At 28.1% G+C, this 22,991-nt stretch overlaps 1 protein-coding gene across 6 annotated transcripts in view; it reads right to left on the reverse strand.

Moving 5' to 3' along the window:
- Positions 1 to 22,991, reverse strand: part of LOC126897331 (MAP kinase-activating death domain protein) — a 102,538-nt gene that overhangs the window by 40,663 nt on the left and 38,884 nt on the right. For 5 of the 6 annotated variants that reach the window (XM_050670856.1, XM_050670854.1, XM_050670859.1 and 2 more), the window contains exons 8-26: positions 22,545 to 22,706; positions 22,352 to 22,483; positions 22,218 to 22,288; positions 22,002 to 22,137; positions 21,756 to 21,943; positions 19,560 to 20,038; positions 19,372 to 19,491; positions 16,961 to 17,157; positions 15,007 to 15,444; positions 14,725 to 14,950; positions 11,647 to 11,757; positions 10,424 to 10,563; positions 6,895 to 7,053; positions 6,656 to 6,835; positions 6,461 to 6,593; positions 5,346 to 5,494; positions 2,000 to 2,179; positions 1,778 to 1,928; positions 867 to 996 (exon numbers count right to left, since the gene is read on the reverse strand). In XM_050670856.1, the coding sequence (XP_050526813.1) occupies positions 867 to 996; positions 1,778 to 1,928; positions 2,000 to 2,179; positions 5,346 to 5,494; positions 6,461 to 6,593; positions 6,656 to 6,835; positions 6,895 to 7,053; positions 10,424 to 10,563; positions 11,647 to 11,757; positions 14,725 to 14,950; positions 15,007 to 15,444; positions 16,961 to 17,157; positions 19,372 to 19,491; positions 19,560 to 20,038; positions 21,756 to 21,943; positions 22,002 to 22,137; positions 22,218 to 22,288; positions 22,352 to 22,483; positions 22,545 to 22,706 (3,482 nt within the window). The remainder of the gene's footprint in view (positions 1 to 866; positions 997 to 1,777; positions 1,929 to 1,999; positions 2,180 to 5,345; positions 5,495 to 6,460; positions 6,594 to 6,655; positions 6,836 to 6,894; positions 7,054 to 10,423; positions 10,564 to 11,646; positions 11,758 to 14,724; positions 14,951 to 15,006; positions 15,445 to 16,960; positions 17,158 to 19,371; positions 19,492 to 19,559; positions 20,039 to 21,755; positions 21,944 to 22,001; positions 22,138 to 22,217; positions 22,289 to 22,351; positions 22,484 to 22,544; positions 22,707 to 22,991) is intronic. The other variant, XM_050670855.1, reaches the window with a different exon arrangement.

The following is a 22,991-nucleotide window of genomic DNA, read 5'->3' on the forward strand; positions in this document are numbered from 1 at the left end:
CAAATGCAGGAGTGTTGAGGCAGGCTTCCGCAGCCAATCATGGGGTTGTACTGCGACTGCAGGAGTTAGTGGTGACCAAGCTATTTCCGCCTGTGAAATGATTGGTTATGAAAACGGCTACCCCTCCGGACACGTGGAGAGGTTACTAAACGCATCTGTTGTAGCAGGGGTTCAACTCTTGGTGGAGCTGTTGATACTGAGGTGGTAGAGCTAGAGGTGGACAACTCCCTTCGTCCTAAACGAAAGGTGATCTCCCCAAAACTTAGCCCACCCACCATCACCCTGGAGGACACTCCGCTTAACGCGGCCGTCCCCATGCCTGCTGGGGAAATACCAGAAGAACTCGGACGGGAGTCGTTCTCTTAGAGGAATGTCGCTCGGGCACCTAGGGTGATAGCTTTAAGGGCACCCTGAAGAAGCATAACGTCTGGGTGCACCGTCCGATGATGACCATGCCTGTCTTGTTCCTTGATGTGGAGGAGTGGTCGAAGGAGGGCGATGTGCAGATAGCACTCTGCACACCCTCTTCCGGTGCGAGGCGTGGGAGCAATTCTGATTATTTTGCCAACCCTCCCAAACGGTACCCACTCTGGGATCTTTCTAATGGGGGGAGGGGGGAACACCACATTGAGAATAAGCTCTTGATCAATTTCGGGCTGATTTACAACGTAGTGGTGTGAATTATAGAGACGGCGTGGGCCGGCCTGAAGCAATGTCTTACGGCAGTTCCGGGGAGCCAACATTATATCGACCGTGTGAAAAAAAGGCTAAGGAGATAATGATTGTATTACATGTAATACAATGATATAAGTATGTTACATATAACTAAATACTCTATAATTAAAATATATTTTCGATATATTAACCTTTCCATCATTTCAATTGGGCCCTGATCCATTCCTATCATATCTCTTTCTTGACTGACTGCGTCTATAAACACATCTTCCCAAAATTTCAGTTGATTCCAAATCATACTTCTTTCTTTACCCAATATACCTATTGAAATATAATATTAGTTGTGTTATAAAAATGTATATCAATATAAATTTTAAAATAATTATTATTAATACAGTAATATAGAATACTAATTAATATTAAATTTTTACAATTTTTATTATAAACATTAGTCAATTGTAGCATTTGAGCTTAGATAATTAATATAGATTTAGCTAAGATAAAAATAATTCCATTCATGATTTTGATACACAGTTGTTTTTGTATAAACTTCAAATTCTATTTTATATACTATAAGAATGTATAAATTAATTAAAACAATTACGAAACAATATCAATAGAATATAAGCTTGTAAATTTAAAACATAATTCATGATCAACATTGATATTCTATTTGTATTCCTTAACAATAGACCAAATACTAGATCAATATGCACTCAGGTTTTCCGTGGATGATGGAGAAGTAAAAGAACGCTGAAGATTTTATCCCGGAATCATTGGGCATTGCTATTTTAACCCTCAACTATCCAAAAACTGGCCAAGTGTAAAGTGTTACAAAGAAAATGTGTTGATCATGGATGATCGTCTGAAGTGAGTTTATAAATTAAATACAGAACAGGCTTTCTAAACACTTATCGTGCTTGGTGTATCCAAATAGTGACCAACCCGTTAGAATAGGGACTAACGTACCATAATCGTGTGAAGTATGCAAAGGCCCAGGTCTGTGGCAAGGTCTAGTTATTATATTAATATTATATTATATTATTATATTATTATATTATATTATTATTAATAATAATTTAAAAATATATAAGGTAGATACCTTCAAATAAATATGTTCGTCCTGAATCTGGGCTAGGTGATCCTGAAGTTGGATTCATCAAATTTCCGCCTGGATATCTGAAACCAGCACTTAATGAAGATTTGCTTGACCAAATACTTGGGTTGCGATTTTTATTTATTGTTTTGAACAACTAATTAAAGGAAATTATTTTTATAGTGGATATTGAAAATGTACATAAACATTATCTATTAAAAAACTTACTCCTGTATTGTCAAGTTCACTATCAGATACAGCACTTCTAAATAATGTAGTATTGTTTCTATTACTGTTATTGGATGAAATTCTCTTTAAGTAAAAAGATGGATTGTTCACGACTGTTGCGCTACCACTACAACTCGATATATCAGATGCTGCGGATGATATAATAGTAGTCGAATCTCCCTAAATCAACAATATAATTTATATTCTTTAATATGTTTTAATGATATGATTAAATTGTATTTTTAATACAATAGAAAGATTAAATATCAACTAGATGATTATTTAATGATTATTGAAAAACATTTTAAAATTTAGTTGATGAATATCTGCTTATAAGATATACTAAAACAACAATAACTTAAAGAAAAATAATGTAACTAATAGTTAAAGACTATAGCAGTTCATCTGCAATTGTGAAATATTTTTTTTGTTGATTTGTGTATGAAACTGTATTAGTCCAAGCCCAACCCAATTAATATTTCATTATTTTTCATGGATATTGTAAACATACTTTAAAGGCTTTTAGTGCAATATTCTATCATATTTTAAAGCATTAAAAAGTAGAAAATCATTTTCTAGTCATAACTTTGAAAAAAATATTAATTTCTTTAAAACGTAAAATTGTTTTTTGAAGGTGAGTATAAAATAACCTTTATTATAAAACAAATTAAAGGTAACTTAAATATAGAAAGGTCAATAAATGTACATCTTGTTATCGTGATTCACTTATTTAATAAAAATTAAAATGTTCTCCAGAATTTTTTTACTGTTTTCTTTAAATTACACTTTTTCACCATTTATCAGTTTACCATTTACCATTTATGAATTATTTTTTATGATGATTCCTTATATCTTAGTTAACATCCTTACAAAGTAAAAACTTTTTTTTTAATATGAAAATATAAAATTAATTAGCTAATTTATTAGATAAATAGGCTCCGCCTAGCTGGGACTCCGCCCCAGACCCGGAGCCCTACATAAATAATGTACTGTTCTGATAATGAAAGTACAAACTTATATAATTATAACCGTCTTGAAATTTATATATAACATATAATATTTCTCGATAAAATATAGTGCAAATGCAAAATAGTGTCCTAATAAAAATACATATTACACCAAAGGTTCATAATAAACGTATAAGCAGAAATGAATCACTGCGCATATTAAAACCATGCTCGTAAAACGGTGAAAATTGAACGGATTGAATTGATATTTTTATCATATCTCAGGAATGTCATTGGTCGGGTCTGGTGAAAATTTCAAACTTTAAGTTGTAAAACGCTGGCGTCAGCGAGCGTTTTTCTCGAAAACGGTGGAAATTTTAAAACGCTCGTGGACGAGCGGCAAAAATTTTCCGACCTTCGCCAATAATTTTCCGAAGTCTGGTGACCGAGTACTTTCGTTGAAAAAAAAAATTTTGAAAATCCGAGCACGCTAAGTAATTTTCCCAGAAAAGCGTTTTTTTCCTTGTTCTATTATATAATAAAATGATTTAATTAAGAAAATGACTGGTTGATAAAAATTTTTAGAACAACTTTTTAGAAGTTTACATTTTTATACCTACGTGAGAGGAGTGAAATCGAAAAACGAAAATAACAATACTCCTGTTTTTCCTTCAACCATTATTTTAAATCCTTAATAACTTCCGAAATACTAATAATAAGATGATTTAATATTTTGAATATTATTTTTTTTATTTTGTTTATTCATATAACTGGTGAAATTCCAATTGAATTGCAATGAGGCTAAAAGATAAGTACTATAAGACTATAGTGAGAACAGCTATGTTGTATAGTTCATAGTGTTGGATGGTTGACAAGAAAGTAGAGCAGAGAATGAGTGTAGAAGAGATGAGAATGATTAGATAGATGAGTGGAGTGACTATGAAAGATAGGATAAGGAACGAAAATATAAGAGGGAGCATAGGTGTTACGTCAATCGTGGATAAGATGAGAGAAAATAGATTTATATGATTTGGATGTGTTATAAGGAGAGATGAATTGGAAGCTGTAAGAACATTTATAGAAATGAATGTTGAAGGAAAAAGAGGTTGAGGAGGACTAAAAAAGAGATGGAGGGATGTTATTGAATGCGATATGAGGACGGTTGATGTGAGCGTAGATGAAGTGGGTGATTGTGTCAAGTAAAAATTTAGGATAAGGGCGTGCGACCCCAAGTATTTGAGATTAAAGCGAAGAAAAAGAAGAAGATTACTAGAAATTCCGGTGGCAATTGAAATAATATAATTGTTGTTTGGGAATATACAATTTAGCGTTTGGTTGGGTTTAAACAATATAGTGTCAAATCAATTATCTACTCTATCGGTTGTATCTTAATATACACTACACTTTAATGATACTATAAATAAATAAACTCACACATACACACATATGCATTTATAACATCTTGTCTAATGTAAGTATAACATGATAATAAGTACCCGTAAAATGGAAAAAATATTTCAATTCTCATATTAAATGTAATGTAACTCGAAAAATATTTGTTTAAATGAAAAAATAGAAGATATTTCTTTAGTTTATAATTATCTTTTAAACAAATTTTGTACGAAACTTTTTTTTATAAGTGAAATTTTGTTGAGAAAATTAAAAAAGCTCATATGTTTGTACTTTTTCTAGGCTATAAAAAAAAGCTCATTTCCAATCTATGAGGTCTTTTAGTATGTCTTTATACATATCTTAATTCAACTTTAAAAAAAAAAAAATTTGGTTGGGAATTTTTTTGCCATTTTTCCTTTGTTGACTGGGCATAATATTGAAATCGCAATAACCATGTGGCACATAACAGTATCGGACTTTCAAAAATGTTAAACTTTCACAAATTAAATTTATATTCATCATTTTCAGATGAGTAATAGAAAAGTTTAATTTTATTATATGATAAAATAAAATAAATTTCATAGTAATAGTTTAAATGGGGAAAAATTATTTTTGAAGAGGTTCATACATCACAGATCTCTGAATTACCGGCTCGTATATAATATTTATGGTCGGGGCTTCATGCAGTTAAAAAATTTATTTGAATAACTGTCAAGATAAGCGACTTCATAAAAAATTTTTTAAGGTATAAACGTTATTATAGGAACTTTTTGGTTCAAAAAGGGATGATCCCCAAGCCTCTCAGACTAAAATCTTAATTAATTTTCAATAATTAAAATTAAAAAAAACAAATATATATTTATTTTAGATATATTAGGGATTACTTATATAAATTTCATTCAGTTGCAAATATTAATAATAATAATAGTTTGACGCTTTCAAAAATAGTACCGGATTACCATGTGTGCCGGATTATAACCGGATCCTTCTATTATACTTTTACTTACTTCGTCGATTGTCGGGCTATTACTTGAAGTTATCTCTTGACTTTTACAAATAATATCTTCAAAAATTTCGTTGGTTGATATTGTAGTTGACCCTAGATTATCATTAATAATAGAAGTTTCGTGTATCAATTTTCCACCACTTTTACTTTCTGTAAAATAATATTTATAAAAATCAAGTGACTATAGTCACTTGACATGGGTATGACATTAAATTGATGTAATTTCATACCCATGTCTAATAACATAATCATGAACATGAAGTTAGAAGATCCTTAGTCCCCTATAAGAATCAGTTTCATCAATATCCAGAAAATTATATTTATTGTTCTACGAAAATATTTTTTAGAGTAGGCAAATAATAATAACATTTGTTACACTAAAAACTTTGGTTAGATTATGCTTATAAATAAAGATTAAATTTAGTTTTGATACATAGCTGAGATGCTATAATTTTACTCTGTTTTAGTATCAGTATAACTAGTTATATCAATGTTAAAACTATTTTTATGAAAATATTTTTTATATATGTATAATCAGCTAAAATTAAAAGCTTAGAGGTAGAATTGTGATTAGTTAAACAGTCTAAAGTATAATGTAGTAAGTCAATACTAATTTTTCTTATTATTTCAATAAAATTAAGCTAAGGTTTTTCATCAATAACTTCAATAATTTTTTGATGTAAATTGTTTATAGCTTTACCAAATTTGTTAACATATATTTAACAACGTAAGTAGCAAAAGCTTGGTTAATTTGAATTAGTTAAAAATTCATGTTGAACTTCAAATGATTAAAAGGATTGAGCCATTTTTCAAACAGTATTTGCTTATAAAACATATTGTTGTAACGTAGGTCAGATTAAATATTATTATGCGCATAAAATGATTAAAATCAGTGTAATTGCAATTTTCCAAGTTAGCGAATAATTTTATCAAGATAGCTGATGTGACTGTAAATGATGTGGGAGATCGTGTCAAGTGAAAGTTTAGGATAAGGGTGGCCGACCCCAAGTAGTTGGGATTAAGGCGAGGAAGAAAAAGAAGAAGAGTGAATTATTTTATCAAGAATATAAAATTCTAATTTAAATGATTAATAAGTAAATTAGATAATATATTTACCAATTAATTCAGATGTACTTGTTTGTGAAGATTTTCTAGATTCTATGTTTATGTTAGAAACAGGGGAACTTAAGGCACTAGGACTCAATGGAGGCGACTGAATGTTTTCTCTGCTACCATACGGGCTAGATGACTATTAATTAAGATATGGAATTAATTAATATGAAACATAAATAATGTTTTTATTTTATTTACTTGTGATTCAAAACCTGATACCGACAAATCTTTAGACCAATAATGTGTATGTGCAATTTCTAATACTTGGAAAGCGGATGCTAATCCTCCACCACATTGGTTAGCAAATGATACTTCTAATCCATGAATTATCGCTAATAGTCCTTTTAACATTCCTTTATAAACTCCTCGACTGATATTCTAAAAATATTATGTTTTATCTTAAATACCACGAAGAAAATTATTTTATTTTTAATTACCACATCATCGATGTGATCACATGGACTTATTTTATTGTCTAAAGTTCGATTTAATTTGCTGACAACTAAATTTCGGTATCCCTCTTCTTCCATTAGTTTTTTAAATCTGTTTAACTTTAGCCACCCAATACCATCTCCATCAAGTATTTGTTTTGTGACCTAATTATAAATGGTAAAATGATAAAAAATATAATTTAAATATTTTCATTAATGTTCTTGTATGTTGTTCTCAAAATGTTCAAACATATAAAAGATAATTTTTGAAACTTAAAAGTAAAAATGTTTAAAAATGAGTGTGTTATACATAATTTGAAAGTAACTGAAAAGTCTTTTTAAAAAACTTTTTAAAACAAACAGCCAACGCATCGCGTTCAGATTTCTCTAATTATAATATATTTATTTCATAAAATCGATTCTCTCCTATAGCTCCAACTGGTATTGATCAAATAATTATTAATTCAAATATAAATACTCCATCTAATACTAACCATGTAAAAATACTACTACTTTCATCCATATATATTCAAGCTTAAATAAATTATAATACATTTTATAATTGTTAAAATAAAAAAATTACTAACAGTTCATTCAAATGCAAAAATTCAGTCAAAAGTCTATAGTTACAAATTTATGGTTTAGATTCCTATAGATCTGTTGTAAAATTTCTACAAAATAATAATGTTTCTCTCTATTTATACCAAAGTAAAAAAAATAAGCCATTTAGAATTGTCGTTCACACAGCGATTATTAGTGAAGAATTAAACTCGCTTGGATTAAAACCAGAAATGTCATGAATGCACTTCAAAAAAATGCAAAAACTCCCTTATCGATTATTTTTATTGACCTTGAGCTTCACCCGAACAACTCTGACGTTCTTAATTTAACCTCTTTATACTATTCGAAAATCAAAATTGAAGTCACCTATATATACCTTAATGTCTTTACTACTATTCTTACGGGCACACTTGCTCATAATGGCATCACCCTCCCAAATGAGTTCGGCGCGGAGGGGAATACGACTCTTCTAAATTCAAGAAAGAAAAAAATTAACAAGCAAAATGCGCCTTATACGGGGGTGCATATAAAACAGCATACACTAAACAAAATATTTCAATTCAAAAAGGGAACCACCAATTAGTGACTCCAATATCCTTCGTTCTCACTAAACTCAACATCATCTAATTAAAATACATCAGAAAACAAATTAATAAATAATTTCAGAACGTTCATAACTGATTTAAAAACTCTTATTAATCTCCTTATCTCATTATTATCTACAGTTATAGAAAAGCTATTAAAAATGTTAACTAACACTCAATCTAAATTATTCTCCTTCATACTATGGAACGCTATGGCATCGAAAACCATGTAAATGAACTTCTTATAACCCTAATTGAAAATAATATAAAATGATATGAAGCTCTTATATCTGAGACTCTTAACCTCCGGATCTCAATTATTTATCCAAGGCAATGATATTCTTAGAGTAGATCATCCTAATGACTCAGCTCATGCTGGAGCATCTTTACTAATTTCAAAACAACTTCACAACTCTCAATTTCCACTAAAATCAACTGAAAACATTTAAGCTTGCCACATCTATTATAATAAATTTTATACCAATATCAATTTTATCAGCTTTTGCACTCTGGGTTACAATTTTCCTGATAATGAATTTTCTTCATTCATACAAGCCATAATCATACATTTATTGTTGGTTACTGACTTTAATGCGAAATTTAATATGTGAAGTAGTGGAATTACAAATATAAGTGGTCGAACACTATTCAACCTCATTAACAGCTTACGTGTTAGACCAATATGTCCCACTTCACCTACTTACTGACCAACCCACTACAATAGATATCCAGATACATTAGATTTCTTAATTACGAATCTACCAAATCATCTTTAATTAAATATTTTTAATCTAAGTGATCCTGCTTAGAATCATACACCTGTTGTACTTAAAATTAGTGCAAATGCTTCAGAGAACAATTTCTGTAACAAAAAATTAACTGGAAATTATTCAAAAATAAACTAACAAAATACACTTTATTAAATATTAGCCTGAAAACTCCCTCGGATATTAACAACACCATTAATTCATTAATAGATAATGTACACAAAGCCATCCAATAATCTCCTACATACTGCGAAAGAAAAAAAATAAACAACTTAATTAATTCAAAAATTAGTATACTTATCAGAGAAAACATTATACCGCTGACAAACAAATTTACAACTTTTTTTCAAATCAGCTTAAGTCTTTGCGTAAAAAAGAAAAAAATTGAGCAATACAACTTAAATCTGCAATCTCTCTCTACAATAGATTATTATTAGGTTCGTTCGTTATAGAGGAAAACAAAATCACTTTTAAGACACAAATTTACTGTACCTTCTCTTAAACTTCCGAATAATGCTTATACCACCAAATTACACTTTGATACGGCCCGCGTCGCTTCGTTATACACGATGCTCCGCGACTCGTGCCACCTTTATCAGCCGTCGCCCTACTATGAGTATTTGACTGACTAACACCGCGTGTCATACGCTACGGTGCAAAGTCCAGCAAGTGCCGCACGGCCGACGACGACCCGCCGCAAATGGTGCGGGAGTCTTCTTCCCGTTGTTAAAGCGACAACGTCGACCAACTGATCCGTACCCGCACACCGTCGCCATCAACGCTGCTAACCATTTGTCACCCGAGGATCACGCCGGACATCGCGTCGTCGACGTCAGCGAAAGTGACGCGATATTATGCGAAGTTTATTATTATTGTGTTCATCTTTTCGGTTTATTTTATTTTATATAAAAATAACTTATTGTTGCTCATTAATAAACGGCCTACGGGTCTCTATCCTCAAAACCAATGTCGACCACATTTTTTCGAAGTTAATCGTGTTAACTTGCATTTAATAATTTATCTTTTTTTTTTAAGTTAAGAAAGTCTACATTCGGATCCGACTTGGCAAATATTTTTTACAACAATAATGATTCTTTGTTGAGCTACTCCATAAGATTGTTAAATTTCTATCATCAATTTTTGATTTTTAAAAGTTAACCCTATTTTTTTTTTATTAAAAGGTTTAATTGAAACATTTTTATTTTGTTTTATTTAATACCCAGTGAGTTACGTTCTTTTAAGTTTAAGGGAAATGTAAAAATAAGGATTTATTTATACATGGCTCAAACGCCATGAATTGATAATGCACATATACTCTTATAACTGTTCAATTAATTGCTTAAAGTCGATAGCGCTTATCGATTTACGTGCCTTGTTTTTGAATTAATGTTTATTTTTTCTTCTCTTTTAAACATAAGACTTGTAACTCACTTGAAACTGAATACAAATCTGGCGTAACTAGAAATATGGTTGTAATTAAAAAACAACAGTTAATGATAGTTTAAATCATAAGAGATATATTAAAAATTTAATTTTTCTCATAGAGTAGCTGAATATTTCTTAAGGCGTAGTTATAGAATAGCCCCTATATAGATATGCAATATATCTAATAAATATACTTACATCTTTTAAAAACGATTCATTATCTATGTGACTATTGACTTTCATAATTTTTTTATTTTGAATTTTCGAAGAGTCATTGGGTGTTTTAGGATTTGAATGTTTGATTAATTTTGATTTTTCCACCAAACCGTTCCGCCCAACTATACAATAAATTGAAACATTAAATATTTTTATCAAAATAGACTCATAAATGTGTTGAAGCTTTTGTGGGTTTTCGTATTGCTTGAAATGTTTACAGATGTATCCACGTTTTCAAACATCATTGTATAACGCCAGGTCATAACTGTAAAGGTGGATACATCTGTAAACATTTTAAGCAAAATACACATGGCATTTTACTTTTTATATTGTATAAATTTTAATATAAGGTGGCGAATCCAGAGGGCTAAATAAGCAACTCTCCCTCATTAGTAATACAAAACCAATATAAAAAGAGTAATTTAATTTTTTTTTATATTTTCAATAGAGTAATTAAAGAATTGTAATATTTAAATGCTTATAGATCATCCATTTTTTTGAATCAAAAATTTTATATATTTTCTAAATTTAATTAAATATTTTCAATTTCTAAACTTCGTTTGGATATAAGACGCTATTAATTTTACTAGAATATAATTTTTTTGTCTGACATCATTAAGCTTCTAAGGAACCAATTATTATTATTATTGTTAAATTGTCAAGTTATACTCCAATAGAACCCGAATATAACTCGTTAAAAATATTAGCTTCAAAATTTTAAACACCTTTTAATTCTTTTTATAAATAAGAATATCCTAAAATAGTGTAATTTTAAAAATGATCGATGTGAAAAATATAAAATTTTTCAACTTAAAATTGTTATAAGTTTTCNAAAATATAAAATTTTTCAACTTAAAATTGTTATAAGTTTTCAATATGCTTGGTTAAATCGAAATTGTAATTTAATATGACCTTTCTTTAAGTATTTATAAATTTTTATAGATATACAAATCAAAATAAAGTTTTTGTATCAATTTTGCTAGTCTATTTTTTTTTATTGATTTACTTTTTATGAATAGGGACCTAACTATTTTATTATTTATAGTAGGGGTTTGAATATAAAATAAGTGGTATATATAGTTCTGACAAATTAGAACTAGATGTTATTATTTATTAAATAATTCTTTGTAATTAATAAAATACTGATTATAATTTGAACATAATAAAAAATTAATTTATTAATTTTATAAAATGTTACAAAATACCTTTATTAGGAAATGGTCCAAAAGATGTACGTTCTTTCCTTTCTTTTGGTACAGGTAATGTAAGTGATGTTTTATTGAACGCAACAGAGTTATTTTTCTGAATTTTAGTGCCTATAAACAAAAAAAATGAATTTTATTATCGAAATGAAAAAGTAAAAAAAAAATATTATTATTGGATATTCATTTATATATTCTAAAACACATGTTGGGTAATTTTTCTTGTTACATTCTTTGTTTTGTTAAGTCTGCAATTTTAATCCGAAAGATTTTTTAATGTATGCAGGTGATCGGTTTATCATAAATCAATTTATTGCTTGCAAAATAAAAATAACTAACTACATAATGACTGCACATAAATAATTTTTGGATTATTCTTTCGAATGTTGATAAGATTTTAATATACAGACTGAAGGTAAAGCGCGATTGCTGCTATTTTAATCATTAGATATTTTCTCCTCCCGCTTAGGTATAAAAATGAGAGTTAGTTTCAAAGTACTAGTTCAAAAGTTGTTATCAACTATTAATTAGTTCTCTTATTTTTGTTTTTTTTCATATTCTTTGAAATTATGTTATAATTACAATGTTATGTTCTATATCTTATGATGAAATACTTGATGGTGATGAATGTATCTAAAGCCTGTGAAGATTTTTTTCAATTTACTTATGCCAACTTTATAAAAATAGTTTATAGTAAACTTATAATTATGGCTAAACAAACATTTTCTTCTAAATATAAAATAAATATGGGTATGATTAGTATTACTAGATCAGAAAAAATGGCACATTTGTTTGATCAAATAAAATTTTAACAAGTTTATTAGTTCTGTCAAATTATTGAGCAACCAATTTAATGATTTTGGTAATCAGTTAAAAGAAGTTTTAAATACTATGAAATACCTAAATGAGGTAAAGATTCAATTGAATAAGGATTTATTCAATATATCCAAGAACCTATATTTATTAGAGCAAAAATCAATTTTAAACCAAGTTGAAATAAGTGGTTTCCCTAAGTCTAATAATGAAAATTGTAAAATAATAGACAATATATAATGGAGATTAGGTATTTTAATAATAGTGATTAATGCATTCCTATAGTGTTTTTTTTCGGTCTTCAATCTCTCGATTGGTTGGCCGCAGTTCTCCAAGCTTCTCTGTTAAAATTCAGCACCTTTAGATCTCGATAACTACCTATTACCATGTCCTTCATAATCTGTGAAATGTGTTCCATTCTTGGTCTTCCTGTTCCAGTTTTAACTTCTACATATCCTTCAATAATCAGCTTCAGTAAACTATCATGGTGCAGTGTATACGCTATCATATTATCTCTTCTTTTAGTTATAATTTTCCAAATTTGTTTTTTTTAATTTTAAGTAAAAAAACCCCAGCACAGTGGGATGGCGGCACAGTGGGGTCGTGGCATAGTTGGGTCCAGTATAGATGATATCTGACAGTAATTAAAATCACTATCATAAAAAACACTTCGATGCAAATCTGTAGATAGTGTTTAATTTTAAAAAATAGGTGGATTATTCCAAAAACAACATGAACAATAACAACATTTTTCGAAAAGTTATAGCATTTTTAAGTTGAAAATTTAAAATCGAAAATTTTAACACAAAAATAGCGTTTTTTTAACTACGCCAGCCGTTTACATGCAGAAGATAAAGTGTCGGGACAAATTTTTTTTTTTCATTTTATAGCACATAAAATAAGCTTTAATTTGATATATGTTTAAAGGACGCAGTATTTCCGGAACATTTTTAAAAATCAAGTTGAAAAAGTTAGTTTTTGTAAAAAAGTTTCTATTTAAAATGCCCCCCCCCCATGAGCAGTTTAAGTGTTAGATTTTCAACAAAATGATATCAAACAAAAGAGAAATATCTAAGGTTTTAGTAGAAAAAAAATTATGTTGATTTGTAGATTTTTCAAAAAGTTATGGAAGTTTTAAGAAAAAAAAGTGAAAAAAATGACAAAATTTACCGATTTTTAAATTTATAATTTTTTTGGATATTTCCCCCATTTGCGGGGAACGAGGGAATTTTTTTCAATTTTTAAGGGTAATGTCTCCAACTAGATACAATTTGTGATCTTTTGACGTACTTTTGAAAGAAATCGGTCCAGTGAGAGCTGAGAAAAAGTTGCAACAGACATAAAAAAAAAAAATTTTCTGTTTCATGATGTCAATTTAAAATTTGCAAGTTGAACTAAAAGTTATGGTAACAAATTCAACTTTCTTTTATTTTACATTTTTACATAAATCAACTTTAAAGAACAAAAATGTAGGTTAAAAATGTTTATTTTTAATATATTAAAAATCAAAATCATTAATAATTTAATAATTAATAATAACAAACTTTGTTTTTTTATTTTTAATTATTTTTATATGTAAATACTCATATTTTAATAATTAATATTAATATCAATGAATAAAATTGTTTTTAAATCTTTTAAAGACTTTCAAATTTAATGACAACTATAAATAACTTTTAATAGAAGAGGTCAAACATCATAAAAAGGAAAAATTATAGGATAATAAAATTAGAAAGCTCATTATTAACCCATAAGTGCAAACTTGGGAAAAATATTTTTAAATATTTTATGGAAAATTATTACTAGAAATATATAAATTTTGTTTAGTTATTCTGAACACACCATCAGCTATTACAATTTTTATTAATTGACTTAAAAGTATAGTATTAAGTTTTTATTGATATCATATTATTGGAATGGGACTAGGCCCTGTTAAACAAAAAAAAAAAATCAACAGTTGTAATAATCTTACTTGGTAATAATTTATTCTATTATTTATTACATATCTATCAATGTTTTCGTAAATTGCTTTATTCACATTTTTATTGAAAGGTTTTATGAAATCCATCAGTGAAAGTCATGCAATATAGTTGAATCTATACTGATTTTTACTATGTATATATATTTTTTTTAGTGAATCAAACTTTACTTAAGTGTTTATCATTCAATGTTGTATTAATTTATTTTTAAATATTTTAAGATACCCATTTTTGATTATAAGAAATCATAGTAAAATTTTCGGTTAAAAGTAATATGAAAAATTCTTACTAAAGAGATCACTGAACATGCTGCTAGTTTGGGTAGCAAATCCATTTATGTCACTTGTTATATTTGAAAAGAAATCTTTGCTATTATTACTTTCAATTGATGCAATTGACATTTTACCAACTTCAGACGAAATTTTCGAACTTGAGTTCTTACTTACAGATAAAGAGTCATTTATATCATTGTCAAAACTTGGATTGATGGAAATGGATTCACCAAGTATTCCAACCTAAAATTTTCAAATATTAATACAAAGATATGCATAAATTATTTGGATAATTTTACTTTAAATCCTTTTTTTGAAGCGACTTGTTTAGCACTTTTTGTTAAATCACCAATTGTACTTTTTCCTACGTAAGTTAGGTCATCAAAAGTATTTTTACTGACTCCTGCTGCGTTTTTACTGGCTTCTAATGCGGATTTACTAACCTCGTGAACAGATTTTGTTGCTTCACCTGCGGCTTTTTTAGCTTGAGTTGTCAACTTATCAGCAACTTGAGCAAATATTCCTCCCGAACCTTCTTGGCTACTTTGTCTGGCAGTTTCCCTTACAAGTTCTTTAGCTTGATTAGCAAATTGCTCTAGTATTGAGCTATTTTGGCTTGATTGCCTTTTTAACTGATGATGTAAAGTACTTAAACTTCCTTTCCTTATTGATGGTGGACTTGATATAGTACTTTGTTTTTTATCAGAAGAATTTGATGTTATTTGAGAACTTGAATTCTACGAACATAAAAAAAACAATAAATTAGTTCTGTTAGAAATGAGTCATACTGGCTAGCTAAAATATATGCATATATACAATAATTTAATAATAATAATAGCTAACAAAAACAAAAAAACAAGAACATGTTATAAATAATTTTTATGGTAAATACTGTTTATGCACAGCGTTAGATTTTAGTTAGTAGGAACTAAGGACCAAATAATACAAGAATTTAATTCAAAAGTTTTATTAATTTTCTTATTGAAGTGAACACAATCAAATAAATAAAATACATTTATCTAGTAAAAGATATTCAAGATTATGAACGACTAGTGGAAAATATTTATCAACTGTCTAATTCAACTGTTTGCGAAGATTCTGTAATATGCGTACTGTCAAAAAAATAATTGAGAAATATGTGTAAGTAGAAGTGATAGTAATGAGTTACTAGGATTCTAGGCATTTAGTAATACGAGAAATGGCGACAATATGACATAATTTCAGAGTCAGACTCGTATAGTAACTCAAAAATAAAAGAAAAAATATAATAAAATAATATTATAATAGTGGAAAAAAGGAGTTACTATTTATTTTAATAATAAGGGAATCCAATTTTTTATTATAGTTTTTTTCTGCTCAAATCATAACATATAATATTTTGAGTTTATTATAGAACCATGTTAATATTTTTTCTCAGGATTTGATGACCATAGTAAAAGTATTTTGTTCGCTTAAATAGTTTTAGAAAAAAGTGGTATCCTAAATTAATAGTAGTAAAAAAAAAATAGATTTTTCCAAAAAAAACAAATACTTCAATCGAGGTATTGAGGTAATGAATACTATTATTTGTTTACACGGGACTATTAAAATATTAAATTAGTAATCAATAATGTTTTTGTCAGTTTTTAATGCCATTTTATATTCATTATTGGTCTAGAGTCTTGTTTTTTTCTATACGAAAGTGTAAAAAAAACTGCTTTACTCTTTGATGGTAGATCCGCAATGATAAATGAAGATTATTATTTAAAGTTTGCTTTTAATATTTTAAATATATTTTTGTAATTTTGATTAATATATATCACAAGTGATAAATTCTTATTATATAAATATGAAAAATTAATTAATTAATATACTTCTTATTTTTACCATAAGCAATATTTATAGAAATTAGGATCGAATTAGCTACTTATTTACTATGTAATATGCATAATGTTACAAATAGATAGTACAAATATTCACAAAATGAATTATTTGTATTATTTTAGTTGAAATTATAGTATAACTAAATAAGTTAAAAGCTTAAGAGTGACAATCTGCGCCACCATCTCTAACTGTGTTTTCCACGTAAAAAAAAAAATAATTTTTTTATACTTCGTACCTTTATGGTATCAATGTATCTATTGTTATAATTTTTCCCTCAATTGTACATATAATAAATTTTTATTTTTATTTTGAATAATAGTTAAACTAATGCATGCGACTAAATAAAGCCAATAAGTTTTACTGTTAATATTTAGTCAAATGAAAACTTACTAATATTGGTTCTGGTTTAAACATTGGTGAGCTCATATCACTATGACTACTTGATGGTGATGAACCTAGCGATTTACTTCCAGCCGATTCGATTGTACCATCATCATCATCTTCATGATTTGTTGCAAAGTGTAAAACTATCGGTGGATCGTATATAATATTAACATCTTTTATAATTGATCCAATATATTTTTCTTCTGAAAGTCATAGTAAATTTTTACCAAAATCTAATAAAATCAAATTTAAGTGAAATAAAATATATGTCTGATTTTTAATGCCCTAGTTTTATGTGAAGTGGGGATAGAATTACTTTTCGCAAATTATTAAGAATTTATTGATAATGTTCGATTTACCAACCTTCATATTTTCGCGTAGTGGTTATTCCTTATTAAAATAATTTTTTTAATTTTCTCTTAAAGAATTTTTATGTTTTGATATTCTTTTTTAAATTCTGTCTAATTGCCTATTGGTATAGCAATAAAACGCATTTTAAACATAAAACGAAATTTTATGTAATTCATTAAAAAAGAACCATAGAGTTTAATAACCTAATGATATCATTACGATATACAACTGTATCTTTTAAAATATAAGAAAAATAATCTTGCTATCTAGTCCTACAATATTTTTAGTGACTCCAGGTTCAATCAATGTTTTTCATTAAGCTGTGATGCAAAGATATCATAAGATGTCTTCGACAAATTCAAATAATATTTTAAGTCATTGAGTTCTTTTTGGGAGAAACCAGTATGTGTATTTCTTCTAAATATACACTTTTCTGGCAATCTGATATATCCATTAAGTTTAACATTTCGATTTTAATTTGAATCTCATTACGAATTTAAGACGGGTCTTTGGAAACGGAATGCTGATTATAAACCTAAGACCTACAATATCAAAGAATAAGCCATACAAAAGCCATTCATTCATACTTGATGTAAGATGATTGAAAGTAGGCCAACAAATAATCAGTGAGTATACAAATAATCGTGTATTTTAAAAAGGCTTATGATAGTACTCACAGAAAAAGTCTCTATAATATTATGTATATTATTAATATTATGAGTTCAGTTTCTCAAAAAAATTAATATCACTGATTAAAACTGTATGGAAAACACGAAATATAGAGTGATAGCACAAAATATAACATTTGGAACTTTTGCAGCGGAAACTCGGTTTAAGCTGAGGTACGCCCTAAACCCAGTACTTTTCAATCTTGCTCTAGAGAAAGTAGTAAGGGTACTACTAGAGAATGCCGGTAGTTTATTAATTAATTAGAATGAAAAACAAAAGTAAGATTATTTATGGCCATTGTAAGACCCACTCTCACGTATGGTTGTGAAGCGTGGGTGTCGATAAAAATACTGATAAGGATCTGAGAACTTTTGAAAACAGAGTATGGAGCAAAATATGTGAACCTATCATCGACGAAGATACGTAGATATGATAGAGAAGATGTAACAAGGAGCTGAACACGTTGAAACTAGCACCTGTAACAAGTTAAAAGGATAGAATAGTTAGGCCACATAATGAGGAGATGAGAGGACAAAACAGTTAGAGTAGTACTAGAATGAAACCCAGAGGAAAACAGCTAAAGGAAGACATAGGAAAAGATGGATTGACGTGGTGAAAGTAGATCTGAAAACTTTGGGTGTGTAGAACTAGAGAAAAGTTTGTAGAACTTTTATCTAAAAATTTATCTATATTGTAGATATAGATAATTTTTCACGCGAAATTTTGAACACTACAAGTTTAGTCTTCTACAGTTACTGTATCGGGGACATATATTTAACTAATATCTTCCATGTCTTATCTTGGACTTTTCATAAACAAAACTCTGATGTGTCGGGATACACGAGTATGGCCTAATAGTCAAAAAGGATATGAAAAATCTGGCAAGACTTTCCTTTCAAATCTAAGTTGACAGAAAAATGTGATGTAGGCTATTAATCAATGTGCAGCGGCAAGCAGCAATATGGACTGTCTAAAATAGAGACTTATATCCTTTCATTAATGTGTATCAATAAAAATGTCGAAAAACTCGTCCAGTTTTCAAATTGATTGTAAGAGCTGTATTTTTTTAAGATATTTCTCGTTGTTACCGGAACTGAAAAATTTTTTTCAAAACTAAGGCACTGATAGTTTCAACTAGAAACTTTATTTGATTTTTTGACGTATCTTTAAGCAAAATCTATCCAATTGGGGGGAGTAATAGCGAATACTGACACGAAAAAAACGATAAAGTAAAAATAATGGCTTCTCAATTAAACATTTTAATGCTAAACATTAAACAAACAAAATAATTTAAATGAAAGTTTTATTAAATTTCGTAGGAACTTTTTATTTCGAGGCGATGACATTTAAAGTTTAATAATACTTAAAATGATTAGCAGACTATTATTTTAAAATACCTTTGTCTTTTAATGTTTTTTCTAAGACATCGTTATTTTGGCGATGGTCAAAACATTTTTCTTCGCTGCTACTATTTGATTCACTATCATCACTGTTACATGACTGATGCTTTTCTTCTACTTAAAACAATAACAATATTTTGATTTTTATAACAGTATTATAAAAACTGAACTTGAAATTATCTTACCAGTGTTTAATGTATAAGATGGAATGCTAGATCGTAAACTCGAATTAATAGCTTTTGTAATTGAACAGTTAACTTGCCATACTTGGAAGGCAATTGTATCAAGTGTACTAGAGTACCATTTTGACTTGTCCCCGATCATAGTTGGGTCTTCAACACCAGTTTGTATTCTTTGAAAAACTACATTGCTGGGTGTTAATGTCCATTCAGCAAAATAATCAACTGCTTGAGTACGAGCAAGTTGACAAATAAATTTTGATGGATTTGTTCGACTTTTTAAAAACGAATTAATTTGAAAGAAAACTACAGGTCGTGGATATAATCTTAAAGTTCTCGAATGTTCAGTTAAATTAGCTAACATGTCACCAGACAATAAAAATTGTACCATGGCTACTCTTATCGCAACATCGACGGAGTCAATATCTTTAGTACTATAAATAGAATTGCGACTTGTATTTTGAAAATCGGAAGATGAATTTCTTCTAAAAAAATAAAAAACTTAAATATATATATAGAAGATGATTTAATAGTATTATTGATTGCTAATTTTCTTCCAAAATGACCATAATTTTGAGAAATTCTTTTTGGTTTTGTTTATTATTATTTATTTCTCAATTAATATGTGGTTAAATATTTTTTAAGTCTAACCTTTATCCTTTATAAGGGTATAAACTATACAAATTTACTAGCTTAAATATTAAAAAATGATTTGATCGTCATTTTACGATGCGGGACATTATACTTTTATCAATCACTATGAATAAAAGTATTTTATGCCAAATAATAAAGTGTGTTCTTATTCAGGTATACTGTTATTCTCAATATTTAATTCTTTTAAAAATTGGGTATTGTCTTAATAACATAAATAAAACCAATTACAGAACAAATTGTTGTGGTTTATTCTTTTTATAAAAAACGTTGTCATGTTAAATTTAACATATTGACCTCTAACTAATTTCACACAATATTTAAAAATCTATTATCTAAATGCCCGCTAAATATTTCTGATGTGAAACATCAGCTCATAACTGAAAACGTGGATACATCCGTAAACATTTCAAGCAATACGACAATCCATGAAAACTTTAACACATTCATTTTTTATAATTTGTTTCTTTATTTATAAGCAATGAAATATTATTTAAGGCTATCCCTTATTCCTTATAAGGGTACTAACTATATATTTTTTACATAAAATATTTATTTTATTAAAGTTTTTTAAGAAGTGTGTTATGTTATTTTTATCATTATGCATCACTCTGCCGCCATCTTCGCTTATTAATACATAAAAATGTTTATAACTTCTAAAATATTGGTTCAAAATTTGGTATCAACAAGTAATTGTTCGTTTAGTTTTGTAATATTTAAGCTTGTAAAATATGCAATTTTTTTTTTTTTTACAACCGTTAGTTTGGTTAATACCATTGGTATATCTTGGGGAAATTTAAGTGCAGTGGTTTCCCGTTGCCTTCTGTACTGGGAACATAGTGCTTTTTCGCTACCGTAGAAGCGCATGCATGGTCACCCATCCGTTCACCTACGGCGGTTGGCGTGGCTTAATACAGGAGTTTTGTCACACGATGGTCACAACTAGTGTGACCATCGTGCCACACCATGCCGCAAAATATGCATATTGCCATTAATAAAATAGAGTTTGTATCCTTTTAGAAATAAAAGATAAACCTTGAAAAATATTTTACCGTTTTAATAAAAAAACAAATATTAGTCAAATGAGCTAAAATAAAATTTTCTCAAAACTATTATTATTATAGAAGAAATCTAGAAGTCGACGAAAAATCAACCATCTTATATTTATATGCCTTATAATAAGAATGACTTATTTTTTTTTTTGTTATACGTAAATCACATGTTATATAGTACATGTTTCCGAAAAATAATTTCAATATTTGTGAGAAGTTAAGTGTTTTATTTTGCATTGTTTTGGTTACATTTTTTAATTCATTAAAATGGAATTTATTTTTTAATATATATTAAATTAAATAAAACAACATCTTTTGTAATTGGTAATATACAATTTGTTTAATACACTAAAAAAAAATAAAAATAATCTAAGACCTAAAATATCAGTACTCCTGTCTCAGTTCAAGTGTAATGTAATTTAGAATAAAAAATTTATATTCAATAAAATCAAGTAAGTCTTTAAAATAAAAATTAACTTATGTATAGGTTTTAATTTACCTATCAAATGAAATATTATCTAGGTTTGTATCTCTAAAATTAGTCTTTTGATTATTGTAGTTCGTTGCTTTAAATTGATTATCGTCAGGTTTCAAAATTTCTGTAACAGGATGTGATGAAGCAGTAACGCCATTATCCAAGAAATAATTTGTCGGTTTACTATTCATAAAAGTCAGTTCACTTAATGCCTAGATAAACGCATCATAAATGTTTAAAATAGTGTCAGTAATAAAAATAAAAAATTACAATTTTTAATTTATTCTTTAGTATATTTGCTTCAATACTCGGAAATTCAGGAATCGTTACTTCCTCTCGAATATTTGCAGTTGGAGGAGTAATTTTTGTTGAATCCAAATCGACAATCCATACATCTTTAGGAAATCTAAATAAAATATTATCTTCATAAATATTAATTTAAGTATTTCATGATTTTTTGTAGTAATATTTATAAAATTAACTAACTTAAAATTTTTTTTAGTTTGAAAAAAACTGCATGGGACACCAACAACATAAGGCACTGGACTTTCAAAGAGCTAATTTGAAAAAAAAATCATAATATTTTTAGTTACAATTAAATAAAATTGTAATATTTTTACCATTTCTGATTTTTGCAAGCTATTCGGTAATAATGGAATGACAGTAAACATGTATTGTAATGGATACAGCAGACTTATAAGAGCCATAATAGACATTGATAGCGCGTTGTAATCCCTTGATTGAAAGACAACCTATGATTTACCATATTATCATGAAGTTATTCATTCACATTATGTAACTGTATGTACTTACCTTATTTTCTAGAAGTATTATTGTCAGTACTTCTAGACAGATATCTATTCCAAGTAATTCAAAAGGTAAATGAAGTGGAAAATCAATAAGTGAAAATCTTGTGTGATCGGGCAGAGAAAATACTAAAGGCGGTCGTCGTTCATTTTGTGAAAATAAATAGACCTAGTTAAAATTGTATTTATTATAAAAATATTTTATGCTAACATTTTTGGGATAAATTAATATTAATTGTGGAAATATTATTAAAGCCATCATTATTTGAACCAAAGTTAAAAAAAACATTCACTAAGACGTATTAACGAATTTTTTTTCAAAATAAGTAAATAAAAAAAATTTATACTCAAAAAACTTAGTAAACACAGTCCAGCAAACTCAAGGAGACTTGTCATAGACAAATTGGATAAACAAGATATAGGCAAAGAATTTAAAAACAGTAACAAAGTAAGC

This window comes from Daktulosphaira vitifoliae, unplaced genomic scaffold (genome assembly GCF_025091365.1).
Source record: "Daktulosphaira vitifoliae isolate Bord-2020 unplaced genomic scaffold, ASM2509136v1 Scaffold_2, whole genome shotgun sequence".
In the NCBI taxonomy this organism is placed as follows: Eukaryota; Metazoa; Arthropoda; class Insecta; order Hemiptera; family Phylloxeridae; genus Daktulosphaira; species Daktulosphaira vitifoliae.